General features: G+C 63.7%; 1 protein-coding gene across 1 annotated transcript; it reads right to left on the reverse strand.

The window, feature by feature from the left end:
* Nucleotides 1-325: 325 nt before the first annotated feature.
* On the reverse strand, nt 326-11,751 carry BPIFB2 (BPI fold containing family B member 2). The gene is made up of 15 exons (XM_008256114.3): nt 11,614-11,751; nt 9,587-9,686; nt 8,703-8,807; nt 7,324-7,470; nt 6,023-6,083; nt 5,598-5,658; nt 4,264-4,355; nt 3,969-4,154; nt 3,712-3,765; nt 3,145-3,315; nt 2,551-2,618; nt 2,370-2,415; nt 1,729-1,792; nt 1,379-1,455; nt 326-367 (listed from the first exon to the last, which is right to left on the reverse strand). The coding sequence occupies exons 1-15, from the start codon at nt 11,720-11,722 to the stop codon at nt 326-328; spliced, it is 1,383 nt and encodes a 460-aa protein (XP_008254336.3). The 5' UTR covers nt 11,723-11,751.
* Nucleotides 11,752-13,843: the final 2,092 nt, after the last annotated feature.

The following is a 13,843-nucleotide window of genomic DNA, read 5'->3' on the forward strand; positions in this document are numbered from 1 at the left end:
AGTTCCGGTCTTCCTCCTCTCCGGGCAGTGTTGCTGGCCTGGCGACTGACACGACCCAGGAGCTGCAGGTAGGGAAGCAGCCTCAGGTATGCAAAGACTGTGGGGGCCTGGCCGGCAGGTGCAGCTCAAGAGAAGGTGTTTAATGCAGGAGGGGACAGGAGGGGACGGGGCTGCACAGCCCACAGGACAGAGGAAGGGGCAGGAGAAAGGGATGCAGGCACTAAGAGCACTCTGGCCCTGCCTCAGTTTCCCCAGTGGCCTGAGGTTAGTCAGAGGTTCCCCTAAGCAGTGACCCGGCCGCCCTCGGCCCTCCCAGCGGTCAGGTTCAGTGCTGGTAGAGGAGTCCACTGGATATCACCACGTAGCCCTGCAGAGCAAAGGAGACCACAGGCTGGGTGAGAGGCCTCGTGCGGGTGAGCAGGGCCCCGGCCCCCGTGAGCTAGCCGTGCACCCTCAGCAGAGTCCTCGGCCTGTCTGGCCCCCAGCGCCCTGCTCTGTCACTTGGGTGTGGCGACAGCAGCCGCGCCGGGTGAGGCTGCGGCGAGCTCCAGCCACGGTCAGGGCCACTGCTGCCAAGTGCCCGGGAGCCCAGAACCCGCGCATGCCGTCTGCAGCCCAGGCCTCCCCAGGGCCCCTCCCTCCATTCTGGAAGACAGCTCTCCATCCTTCCTTCCCCTAGTCACCCAACCAATCTTCACCTAGCCTCTACCACTCGCCAAGCCCAGCAGGGGACCAGCCTGAGCCAGCCCTGCCTTGAGGCGCCCAGCCCATCAGCCACAGCTGCGAAGTACACGTAGAGCCCCCGAAGCCCAGCTCCCTGTCTGCAGCCAGCCCCCTTCCACATGGCCGCAACCGCTGAGCCGGTCACAGGCCGTGGCTTTGAACAGAGCAGATCCCCAGCCCTGGGCAAAGCCCCATGGAGCACTGCGGCTCTGGGGGTCTCTGACTTCTGACCCAGGGGCCACAGTGGGGCAGGCGCTGGCCACGCAGAGCCTTGGGGCGATTTCTCCTTGGCCCTGCCAGGTACCCGCTGCTCCTCCTCACGGGGCTGGGTGGCCCATCCCAGGGCACGGGATCATGGACCACCTGAAGGCCAGAGTCCCCTGTGTGTGCCTGCTGTGGCGTCTGCTGAGGGCTAGTGACACTCTCACATGAGCACCAGTCTCTTGGTGTCTGGAACTTTCCATCTCAGTGCAGTGAAGGACTCACAGCATGGTCTTGGCAGGAGCAGGGCGCCCCCCTCAGGCCTGGCAGATCCCAGGACCCACTGTGTACCCCAGCAGGGAGGAGGACACAGGCGCTCCCCATCCCCCCCCCCCGAGCCAGCCTCTCGCCAAGGGCAGCAGAAGCCCCTCTGGCCGCACGCAAAGGCTCTCACCTCGTGGACAAAGACCTCAGGGTTGCTGTAGCAGAGGTTGACCACACTGGGGAGGGCAATGCCCATGCCCAAGAGAGCTGCAGAGGGAGAGGAGAGATCAAGTTCAGCTGCAAGTCCTCATGAGCGTCGTGGCCCTGAGCCCTCCCTCACCCGGGAGAGGTGGGCGCCATTGTTACTACTCCCATCTTACAGAAGGGAAAGCTGAGGCTGAGACAGGGCCCCGAGCGAAGATCACACAGCTGCCATGCAGTGTGCACACATGTGTGCCCAGATGCCCACAGGGGCCAGGGCGGAGCTTGGAGAAGATGCGGGTGGGGAGGGGGCCCGCTGGGGCCGAGGGGAGGGCTCACCGTTGAGGTGGTCCAGCAGAGGCTTCTCAAACACCGTGCCCATGAGCGAGTGCACTTGAACCGGCTGCAGCCGTGGAGCCCGGGAGATGCGGGAGAGACTGGCAGTTAGGCATGTGCACAGACGGACAGACAGACAGAGGGATGGGTGGGTGGCAGAGACCCACGAGTGGAAGAGGGCACACTACCCAGGCCCTGAGTTCCAGGGGAGCCCAGCTAACTGCAGGGGCTGGCTGAGCCCTAGGGGAGGCTGGGGGACGAGCACTGGTTGGCTGACTCCTGTGCACAGGGTGGCCAATAGCAGGCTGTGTGGCAGACTGCCTGGTACCAGATGAATGACGGACAGACAGACTGACAGCAGGGCAGAGGGAGGGGCTCCCATGGATTGAGTGACAGGCCCAAGGACACAGGGATGCGCGGGGGCCAAGGGCCCAGCCACTTCCCGAGACAGTGTGTGGCCCATCTGGCCATGGACTCCTGGGCTGTGGGCTGGGCTGCATGCCACTGGTCCCCTGGTGGCGTGCAGGCAGGCGGGCTCCCGGCCCACCGAGCAGCAGCCAGCCAGACTGTGATAGCCAACAGCACATGCGGGCACAGGTGCACACACACCCCTCCCCCGATCCAGGCCGCCCACCCCCACTCACATCGATGGAGCCCACGTTGGAGGAGGCCACAGTGACCTGGACGTCCCTGAAAGAGGAGCAGGAAGCTTCCAGAGGGGGCCGAGAACCTCCCCAGCCCGTACCGTCTCCCCAGCTGCCTTGGCCTGTGAGCCCCCTGCCTGCGAATCCACAGCGAAGAGGAACACGTTGAGGCCTTGCTTACCCCAGCACGGACGTGGTCCCCTGGAGCTTCACCTTGGACACGGACAGCTGGAGGCTCAGGTTCACTACCTGGGGAGCACGGGGAGAGTAGGGTCAGAGGGAGCAGCACCCCGCGGGGGCTTCCCACCCATCCCCCGCTCAGCAGGTGCAGGTGTCGGTGGCGCACTTGCCACGGTACAGCCTGCACTGTGCACTGCGTACTGCAAACAGCATGGCCCTGGCTCTGACACCCAGCCCAGGCCTGCGGAGAGGCAAACGACAGCCCAAGTAACCAGACAAGAGTGATGGTGCCGTGAAGGCAGGGTGGTGGCTTGGAGAAGGCTGGAGGCGGCCCACTGTGGCTGCCACAGCTCAGCTGAGACTTGAAAGATGGGAAGGAGCCACCATGGCAAAGGCAGGGGAAGAGAACCTCACGCAGAGGGGCGGGCAAGCGCAAAGGTCCTGTGGCACGTACGGCATGACCTGTTCAAAGGGCAGCAGGGAGACCAGCGTGGACAGAGCAGAGCAAGGGAGGGGAGCACAGCAGGGGCGGGTGCTCCTTGAGCCGCCCACTGCCCTCCCAGCCAGCCCGCCCCACCCCAGCCCGCTCGCTCACCACGTCCAGGGAGAAGAGGGACTGGAAAGCTGAGTTGGAGGCCGTGGCCAGGACCTCAACCAAGGGCTGCAGCCGCAGCGTGGCGTTGTTGGTGTGCAGCGTGACCACAGGCGTGGCACCCAGCTGCACCTTGAGCACCAGGGGCATGGGCTCTGGGAACTGGTGGGCCACCTGGGAAGCAGGGGGGGCGAGGGAGGCAGAGGCTGGGGGCTCCCCAAATGTCGACCAGGTCACCATCCCCTTGGCCGTGACTGGGACGTGGAGGTGAGTCAACCCAGGCCCCTGGATTGGACAGAGGGTTCGGACCTCCCCGGGGAGGGGGTCGCGGGCTTGGTCTTGAAGACAGATAAAGGGAAGGAAGGAGAAAGCCACCCCCTGCAGACGGCACTGCCTGGGCCAAGGCAGAGGGAGAGGGAAGCGGGCCGCGTGCCTGGGCTGCACGGGGAGCAGGGCCTGGAGTGAAGCCCTCTGGGGATGGACATGAGCCGCAGAGCCCCCCCAGCCCAGGGGAGCCCTCTCCCCGGCCCCACCCCGCCAGTCCCTGGAACCACTGGAGACGGCACTGACCTCGGGGATGAGCTGGCCCAGCACAGATGTGTTCAGCGGGTTGTCAGCTGAGTTCTGAAACCAGCCACACGCAGCGATCAGTCGGTGTCAGGGCCGCCGGCCCTCAGGCCCACGGCCCTCCCCGAGGGGCTCCATGTAGGCCTTCCACAGCCGGCCTGAGGCCCCAAACTCCCACAGGCTGGCCCTGGACGGGTCTCCCGACACCAGCCCCACCCGCGGCCACCCCACCCGCCCTGGGGAGCAGGCCTGGCCCTCACCAGCTGCCCAGTGACATCCAGGTTGAGGGCGCCAGCCTTCTGCAGCAGCAGGAGGGCAGAGTCGAACAGGTGCTGGGAGAGGCCCACGGTGGCCATGGCGTCCCGGGCACCCCCGTGCCGCGGCAATGCAAAGGGGGTGGTGTTCTCGGGCAGGACAATGGGCGTGCCCAGCAGGAACAGAGCAGCCTATGCCAGGCACAGGAGGGGGGAGCCTTGTGCCACGCCCCCATCTCTCCCCCCACCCCGCCCCCTGCCTCTTTAGGAATCCCCCAGGACACCCAGGGCTCCAGCTTACACCTATGTCCAAGGAGATGTCGTCGCTGGTGATGGTGGGCGCGCTGACCATGGCGTAGCGGATCTGGGACTCGGGACCCACGGGGGTGAGACCTCCGTGACGTCACAGCAGGGAAGAAACAGCCGCAGAGTTAGCACTGTGCACCAGCGCCTCATCCGTCCTGAACACTCAGCTCTCCGGCACCCTTGCTGGCCGGAGCCAGGGACCAAAAGGGCAGGGCCAGGCCCCTGAGCGAGCGCGTCTCAGTAGCACAGTGTGCACGCCACACGGCCCACCCTGGCTACTCATAGCCTGTAGCCTGCTTGGTTAGACACAGCGCTAACAGGAATGGCTTCCGCCTTCCCAATCAGCAAGAGACGAGTGGCTCCAGGGGAGGGGAAGGGGAAGGGCTCAGAGGCAAGAAGGAACCACGGCAGCAAACACAGCGCTGCCCTGTGTCCAGGTGCTGAGAGCGGACTCACAGCGTCACAGCCGGCTCACGGCGGCGCTCGGCGGGCGCTTTCAGCCCCACGTGCACCTGCACAGCACACACCGGGGCGACAGCCAGTCTGGCCCAGGACAGCTGCTCAGCCTGACTCCCAGACAGCGCCGCCCACCTGGCCACCCTGCCCTCTGCGGGAGCTCCTGCCACACACGGCGTGGAAGGCCGATCTCCTTACAGATGCCCAGGGCAGCTTTCGGGGAGGCACGGCGAAGGGCCCGACTCTGCCAGGAGGCCCGGGGCTCAGAGTATCGCAGAGGGCAGGACGCCCCTGCCAACCCCACCTCTGGACGCAGCTGGAAGGCGCGGTGGGAAAAGGCTCAGCTCCAGCTTTTGGGAACATTCAACTCCTGGCCACAGCCCCTCCCCTGAAGGCTCTGTCTAACCCAGGCTGCAGTGTTTATGTGCGTGTGTACGTGTGTGTGAGTTCCTATTCCATGTATCTATTTAGACCATTCATATACTTACTATCAAATATCTATTATTTACATGTGATGTACAGTTGGGCTTATTTGTACATAGAATATATAAATTTATAGTTAATATTTTATATATCAACATGTAGTGCATAAAATATATAAATACAGGGGCTGGCGCTGTGGTGTAGTGGCTAAGCCTCTGCCTGTGGCACCAGCATCCCATACAGGCGCCAGCTCATGTCCCAGCTGCTCCTCTTCCAATCCAGCTCCCTGCTATGGCCTGGGAAAGCAGTAGAAGATGGCCCCAAGCCCTTGGGTCCCTGCACCCATGTGAGAGACCCAGAAGAAGTGCCTGGCTCCTGGCGTCAGATCAGCCCAGCTTCTGATCCAGAGTCGGGGACCCAAGAAGGGGTCCCAGGGGCCCCAAGTCTTACCAATCAAAGTGCCCAGGTGCACGTTGAGGTCCTGCACCAGGTTGGAGACCCTGAGACACAGCTGCCGGAGACAGGGGAGGAGGTGGGGGCGGGACTGCTGTCTGGAGTCTCCCACAGCCCTCACACCAAGCCCAGGAGCCTCTCCTCCCTCCACCACCCAGGGGGCATCTTTGGGGCCTTCCTGGGCCCTGAGTACCAGGAGCAGCAGCCCAAGGTCGGTCGAGGGCGGAGTGGGCCCGCAAGCGCATAAGAGAGACCACAAGGCCGGCACTCATGGCCTGTCCAGGCAAGGCCACCAAGAGGAGACAGCCTGGTCTGCCTTCCCACAGCACTGCCCACGGCCTCTCCTGGGCAGAAGGTGGTGGATGGGGACAGGGAGGACCACAGGGACAAGAAGTGAAACAGCTCCTCCCCACGACTCTTACCTTGCTGTTCATCGCGGCTTGGATGTGCGTCTGCACGCGGGCCAACAGCGCAGGGCTGGGGCTGCAGGAGACACAGGGAGGGGTCTGAACTCCGGGCGTGCGCAGCAGGTACCCTGTCTCAGCACAGCCCAGGTCTGTGGAGGAAGACCAGGGAGGCCCTTCCACGCGCTGCCTGCGCCAGACACCGTCCACGTACCCGTCCCCACGGAAGGGGAACCGGGTCTCAAAGGGCAGGGTCATCTGAGTCAGGCTTGGGAAGTGGCCGGGAAAGCGAGGCTGGGCCTGGGGCGGAGGCGGAGGATATCTCCCTGGGCTGGCTTCGGGGCCGCTCTGAGAGGAGCAAGGGGTACAGGCGCAGGTGCAGGTGCTAGCACCCTGGTGTCTGCTCCCTGGTGGCTGCTACCCTCTGCTGCGTAGCCCCGCCTACCTGCAGTACGGTTTTCCCTTGGAACAGTGAGAGAGGGCCACAGGACCTACACCTCCTCGGCTTGTGGGAATGTGAAGCGAAGTCCGAGCCCACCACACGGCCTCTCCAGGAGGCAGTGGAATGGCATCGGGGTCTTTACGGCCACCCACCCCTGGCTTCTGCAGCCCGACCGCAGGGCCCAGCATGAACAGATTCGTGTGCACACAGCCCTTGTGCACACATTGCCTTCTGGGAAGTCTCCAGAACACTCAGCCACTCCCCAGGCACACAGGGGCAGGTGGGGGCGTCAGGCTGCACGAGTCAGAATTTGGTGACACCGCGTGCCGGCTGCGTGGCCTTAGGCAAGTCTCTTCCCTGCTTTGTGGCCCCTTTTGTTCTCCTGTAAAATGGGGGGGGGCAGGGGTTCACCCACCTGTAGGACTCAGGTTAGGGTTAGGCCAGGAGAGCTGCCTCAAGGGCCCAGAATGGGGTGCAGCACACAGCAGGTGCTCTGGAGGTGGGAGCTGCTGCTTGCCAATGCAGCCGTGGGCAGCCGCCCGACTCGCCAGGAGAGCTCGGCGGGCTCCCGCCGCTCCTGGGGCTCCTGGCTCCCCATCTCTGCCGGGAGAGGCAGCCCTCCCAGGTCCCTAACAGCCTGTCCCATCCGCCCATGTCCTGCCGGAGAGGATGCCGACAGTGAGTAGCACTGCCGAGTGGCACGTGCCACACAGACACACTGCGCCTCTCTGAGCCTTGATGACCTCAACCATAAAACAGGCTTCACAATGGGGGTCTTTCGTGGGCTCAGTGCTGCAGGGGCGGGGGGAACCCGAGGAAGAATCAGCAGCCCTGGCCCACCTGGGACCGTGGCGCCCAGCACTCACCAGGCACCCACCTGTTTTTGTCACCAGGCGTGGTGGCAGTGCCGAAGAGAGAGGAGCAGGCCGAGACGCTGACCACGGGGGTCCCGATGGAGCCCTGGGCCACGCGGGCATCAGCCTGCAGGACCACGGGCAGTGTCAGCTCCAGGGGCTCTGTGACCCTGCGGGGAGGCCAGGCCTGAGCCCAGTGGCACCACCCAGTGGCACCCACCCCAGCCGACAAGGAACTCCAAAACTCCCCTGGTCCGGGCCTGCTGCCCTGACGCCAGCTCGCCACCACCAGAGTGAGACGGCCCTGCCTGGGGGCCGGGGGCCCTGGGATCTACCCAGGCATGGACACTCGGCACGTGGGCGTGAGCTCGGTCATTCACCCTGCTGAGCCTCAGCTCCTCTTCTGCAAAATGGACACAAGATTGGAGGTCCTGGGGCCAGCGCTGTGGTGCGGCGGTTACCACCTGCGACACCGGCATCCCATACGGATGCCAGCTCCCAGCTGACGGGCTGGGACAGCAGAAGATGGCCCAAGTGCTCGGGCCCCTGCACCCACGTGGGAGACCCAGACGAGGCTCCTGCTGTTGTAGCCACTGGGGGAACGAACCAGCAGATCAAAGATTCTCTCTCTCTCTCTCTCTCTCTGTAATTCTGACTTTCAAGTAAATGAATAAATCTTTAAAAAAAAAAGAGAGAGAGAGAGAGAGAGAGAGAGAGAGAGAGAGAGAGTGGCTATTCGAAGGGCCGTGCTGAGTTTCCGAGACGTTGACACCCGGCCCAGAGCCTAGAGCCCGGCCATGATAAACAGTCGTCAAACCGCAGTGTCGCCGAGAGGGGTTGGTAAGCGACTCTTCTGAAAGCCCAGCTCACGGTGTGGCAATAAAATGCAGCACCACAGTGTGCCTGAGCCACAGGACTAATTCTGATGGCTGCAGTTAATGAGCACCGACTGTGTGCATTGTGCTTCGAACGGGAGGGCCATGAATCCATCTCCACACACACACCCCCCCCGCCGAAACGTGCCATCCCATTTCAGAGATATCAGCACTGAGGGTTGCAGGGTGAAGCAGCTTTGCCCAGCTGCAGGACACCAAGCAGGGTCTCGGTTCTCGGAGACTCACGCAGGCCCCCGCCCTCAGGGTGGGAGAGAGGCCTGGGTGGGAGCCTGGGCGAGTTGCCAAGCCCTTTCCTCTCAGTCTTCTCCCCCGGAGCCCCCGCCCTCGCATTCACAGTGCAGTGCACACAGTAGGTGCTCATTGAATGTGGCCATCAGGATCTTCCCTGTGCATCAGGCGCATGGTTTGTCTGAGCGTGCTGTTCTCGCGCTCTGAGCCAGGCTCTCAGAGTCGCTCCCATTCGAAGCCCCCTCGCCAACCTCCTCCCCCGCCCCCGGGAGACTCACCGGAGGACCTGGAAAGTGAAGTTGGCTGCTGCTGACAAGTGCAGCCCCAGCTCAGCGAGGAGCCGCAGGTGCAGGCTGGACACGCGAACCCTCAGGAGCTGGATCCTGCAGGGTGGGAATTGAGGCGACAGGGGGGCCCCAGTGAAGCCGTGGGCTCACCTCTGGGGCGGGCACACCGAGCCACGCCCTCACGTGGGTGTGACAAAGGAGGACTTTCTGAAGACCGGAACCATTTTGCGAAGGAGAGGGGTGATCCTGCAGAGCAGTTGAGGGGAGCGCACCCAACACGGCACGGTGGCGTAAGGCTCACAGGTCACACGGAAGCCCTGTGCGCGAGCTGCCCACTGTCAGCCTTGAGCTGTGGTCCTCTGCCCCTTCTCAGGACAGATGGAGCTGTCCCACACCCACACACGTGGATCGGCTATGTGGCCAGGCCACATGCCGGGCAGGGTCTCAGTGGCCCGGTGTCGCTGGCTTCCCAGTTCCCTGCCATCCGTAGCCACGCCTAGTCCAGTTTCAGTTTCACACCCGAGCTCCCAAGCCGCTGGTTTGGTGACCTGTGTGTGCTGAGGTCATCGCCACCATCTGTGTCTATACCCGCACAGACACAACATCTCTTAGGGCCCTAGAGATGTGGGTGGGGACAAGCAGCCCGGCCACCAGAGGTGTCTAAGCCTGGGGTGCCCCCACTCCCTGTGGGTCTAGGGGCTGGGGTGTGGAGGAGGTGTGCAGCCTTTGGAGGCAGATCCTGTGCGCCCTGGGCTGGGGTCTCAGCCCTGAGGACAGAACTCACTAAAGCCGAGGCCTCCGGTCTCCCCAGCACATGAGAGCTGCAGCCCGCGGGCACCCGGTGCACAGGTGCACTCCCCGGTGAGAGCACTCACCTGGTGGCCCGCAGCACCTCGCCGCTCTCGTCCAGGTCCAAGAGAGGAGGGACAGTGACCCGCAGGGCTTGCTGGAGAGTGGCCTTCCCGACGTCCGACACTGCGGGGCCAGGGCGGAGCAAGGTCAGGCCCCACCGGAGCTACACGACACCTTCCAGCACCTTCCATCCACCCTGCGGAGGAGGGGACTCGGAGACCGGAAGGGGCCCAGGCACAGAGGGAGCCGTGTGAGCAGGGCCAGGCCCTCTGCAGGCCACGCCCTCCCTCTCCTGTTCTGCTGCCTGTTCACCCCAAAAACAATGAGCCTAGAGCTGGCATTGGGGTGCAGTGGGGTAAGCCACCGCCAGCCACGCCAGCATCTTGTCTCAGAGCGCCGGTTCGAGTCCCGGCTGCTCTGCTTCTGATCCAGCTCCCTGCTGATGCTTCTGGGAAGGCAGCAGAAGATGGCGCAGGTGCCTGGGCCCCTGCACCCACGTGGGAGACCCGCATGGAGTTCCAGGCTCCTGGCTTTGGCCTGGCCCACCGCCAGCTGCTGGGGCCATTTGGGGAGTGAACCAGCAAATGGGAGATCTCTGACTCTCTCCATTCTCTCTCTCTCTCTTTCTCTCTCCATCTCTCTCTCTCCTTCTCCCTCTGTCACTCTGCCTTTCAAATGAACAAACATTTAAGAAAACACAGCAATAATCCTCTTGCCAGACTCCGACGCGTCCCCCTGACAGACCCCAACAGAGGGTGCGTTCCCCAGGGGGCTGCTCCACTGCGGAGACGCCCCCACCCCCAGCGGTGTCTGTTTCTGCATCGCTGCCTGTGCGGCTGCGCCGTGCCTCGGTTTCCCCATGTACGCATCTGCGGTGACTGCCACCACTGTTGCCACACCTCTGGAGCTAAAGAGCCCTCGGTGAGTGCCGGCTCTCACCATGCTGCCGCGGCGGCTGTCACCACACAGTGCCCCTCTCCTGTCGGGCACTGTTCTGGGCTTTTACCACGGTTGCGCCCATTTCACAGGGAGGTGAGGACACCTGGTGGGGGAAGTTGGCCCTGCACAGGGGAGGATCCTGGCTTCCAAAGACCACCCCACCCCCTGTGCTGCTGGGCTGCGGAGGCAGAATTAAAATGAGGGGCCATGGTGCCACGAGGGAGCCAAGAGGCCCCGGAGTGGGATGTTAGGCAGTCCCTGGACCTCAGTTTCCCAGGCTGGGGCATAATGATGGTGGTCTCCATGCTCCCAGGACCCCTCTCCAGCCTGGCCATCGGCCGCTGAGCGGAGACTCACGCCGTGGCCTCGGACTCCATCTCCTGTGCTCCCCAGCACAGGGCTGGAACTCGGGGGTGTGCGGGGTGGGGATGTGGACATGAAAGACACCGCCCCGCCCTGCCTTGGAGCCGCTGATCTGCTGGCGGCTCCCATCCCTGCTGCAGGGCCGCAGGCTCCCACACGGGTCACTGACCCCCTTCAGGCCCGCCTGCCTGCCAGATCTGCCTGCCATCTGGGGAAGTGCACCCTCATGCTGCCCGGAGTCGCCGCCTGGCCTCCCTGCCTCCGGGCCGGCTCTGCCTGTGTGGCCAGGGTCCCTCGCCTGACCTTAGGGAAACAGCTTCCGATTTCTTGATTTCTCACACCCGGTCCAGCTCTACCCCCAGCTCCCCAGGATGCAGCGGGGGCGGGGAGGGGTCGTGCAGAGTTCCGTGCTGGGGCTCTGGCCCGTGGCGGCCTCTGTCCCTCCCTGGCTCGGTTTCCTCACTGTCCCTTCCCCAGGGATGGAGCAGGACCTAGAAGGTTGTAGCAGCAGAGGTGTGGGGCAGAATCGTCGGCCACAGGGACCCCGGGAGGCGCTGGCTCTCTCCCTGTGCCCTCAGCAGGGCACTGAGCTGGTCATGGCAGCACACGCGTGCACACAGACACCACACACGTACACATGTCAGGTACATGCCATGGGCAGATACCCCTCCTGACAGGCACGTGTGGCCAAGAAATTCTAAACCCACATATAGACACACAGTTGCAGGCGCTCGCTGGCGTCCCTTACCGTAGCTCAGCGCCGCCTGGTTGATCCTGACCACGGTGCTGGGCCCGCCTTTGCCAACGGTGGGAAGCAGAAGCAGCAGCAGCAGGCCCAGCCCACGTGCGCTGGTCATGGCTGCCCGGGCCGCTGCCCCCAGAATCTGTGGGCTGGGGTCAGGGGACAAGCATCAGGGAGCCTGGCCAAAAGAGCCCACAGCAGCCTGGAAGGCGCAAGCCCGGAGGGAGGTCCCCGCCTCGGCCGGGCCTGCAGACACCACTGTCCGCGGCCCCTGCCTGCCTCGTCAGAGGACATACAGCCTTGCCTGAGGCCCAGCAGTAGCCTGGCGCAGGGTGCGGGATCCAGGCTGTGTCGGAGGTGGGTGGCGACTCCTGGGGGTCTCAAGCCGAAAGCCCAGGCCCACCACCTTGAGGCTCTGGGCACTAGGCAGCCCGCCCAGGGTGACCGCCCAGGCTGGTGTCCAGCTGTCCAGACCCAGCCCTGGAGGACCCAGGGTGGCTCCCGCCCACGTCTCACCCTGGCGGGGGGAAGAGCAGCCTGAACATCCAGCTCTCACTGGAACCCCCAGCCCCACCTGGCCCAGCGTAGCCTATGTAGGCAGAACCGAGCCTGACCCAGGGAGAGGGAGCCCCTGCTCAGCCAGGCAGACTGAGCCCCAGCAAAGTCTGGGGTGAGGGATCCCTCTGTGGACCCATTGAACAGACAGAGAAGTTGAGGCCCCTCCATGGAGGCGTTTCACGCGCTCCTACCTTCACTCGCTGAAGCAGGGGACCCTGCGCCGGTGGCCTGCCCGCCTCTGCTCCTGGTGCAGGGGTGGAGGCTGCCTTATGAGGCTCCCCGGTGCGCAGGGCTGTGGAGAAGGCCCCGGACGGGCAGGTTTGCTTGTGGTCGCAGGTGTTTTCCCTGCAAACACGGCCCGTGCCAAGCCGGGTCATCTCATGTGCCACGTCGCCAGGCCTGGCTGCCAACGGCTGCGAGACCCTGCAGTGGGGCCAGGAGGTCTCTGGAAGGCAGGCTGCTCTCAGGAGGTTCTCACCACCCCTGCCAGGCCCGGCCAGGGCCCGGAGGAGCAGGGACCCCAAAGGCGGCGGGACGGCTGCGCTGATCCCTCAAGCTTGGCTCCCCCAGACACACAGCCCTCTCAAGAGAAGTCATAAGTTCCCTGAGCTCCAATCCCTATCACTGACTGAGCCCTGACCCTGGCCACACACTGAGCCCTGATCCTGGCCATACACTGAGCCCTGGTCCTGGAGTCATACACTGAGCCCTGGTCCTGGAGTCACCCACTGAGCCCTGATCCTGGCCACACACTGAGCCCTGATCCTAGGGTCACACACCAAGCCCTGATCCTGGCCATACACTGAGCCCTGGTCCTGGAGTCACACACTGAGCCCTGACCCTGGTCACACACTGAGCCCTGATCCTGGCCACACACTAAGCCCTAATCTCCTCTACACACTGAGCTCTGATCATGGTCACACAATGAGCCTTCACTTTTATCATTGACTGAGCCTTTTTCCCAGCCACACACTGAGCCCTGACCCTGGCACTCAAAGAGGAAAGAAAGTGTGAGTGACCCAGTCCCTGCTGTGAAACATCCCAGTCTCCCCCACCCCAGCACATCCCACTCACAACGGACTCAGCCCCTCACCACTTCCTACACCAAAACTGCAGGTGCCACCTTGGCTATAGGGGACCCCTGGTATCCAGCGTGTGTGAGGAGTTTGTGTATGCACACGTGGGAGTCTGTGTGCAGAGGCTCATGGGCGCGTGTGCATTGAGTCATAGTCCTTGGCACACAGGGAGGCTGACGTCTTTCTTTACGGTGTTACACCCCCACTGACACCGACGTGGGGAGTTGTGCGTGCACGTGTGCACGTATGGGTTTGGTCAACTGAGCGTAGGGTGTTAGGTGCATGTGTGCCTGTGTGTCCAGTGGGCCATCTCCTAGGATCGGGGCGCTGCATGTGTGTGCACATGTGTGTGCACCTCTACATGTACGTGGAGATGATGGGGGCTGCAGGGAAGGCCCCTCCACTCCTCTGTGTGACGCACCTGGTGCCTTCCCCAACTCTGTAGCCCTCTATGACTCCCACCAACTCCACACCAGCCTGGATTCCAGTCCCGGAGCCCAGGCCCACCCTATGCTGGGTCCCCACATGTGCCCCAGAGCTGACAGGGACCACAGAGCCCTCCCCGGGTGACCAGAGCTGCCTCCTGGCCAGTGCTCCCTCAC

Source organism: Oryctolagus cuniculus, chromosome 11 (genome assembly GCF_964237555.1).
Source record: "Oryctolagus cuniculus chromosome 11, mOryCun1.1, whole genome shotgun sequence".
Classification (NCBI taxonomy): Eukaryota; Metazoa; Chordata; class Mammalia; order Lagomorpha; family Leporidae; genus Oryctolagus; species Oryctolagus cuniculus.

What these genes read in the sequence shown, in the direction of transcription:
- BPIFB2 (XM_008256114.3), bottom strand. Translation starts at nt 11,722, where the DNA reads ATGACCAGCGCACGTGGGCTGGGCCTGCTGCTGCTGCTTCTGCTTCCC. An exon ending in GCACCTGGGCACTTTGATTG is followed by an intron (nt 4,356 to 5,597) that starts GTAAGACTTGGG and finishes GACGTCACGGAG; the next exon opens with GTCTCACCCCCGTGGGTCCC. An exon ending in GGGACCACGTCCGTGCTGGG is followed by an intron (nt 2,416 to 2,550) that starts GTAAGCAAGGCC and finishes CTCCTCTTTCAG; the next exon opens with GGACGTCCAGGTCACTGTGG.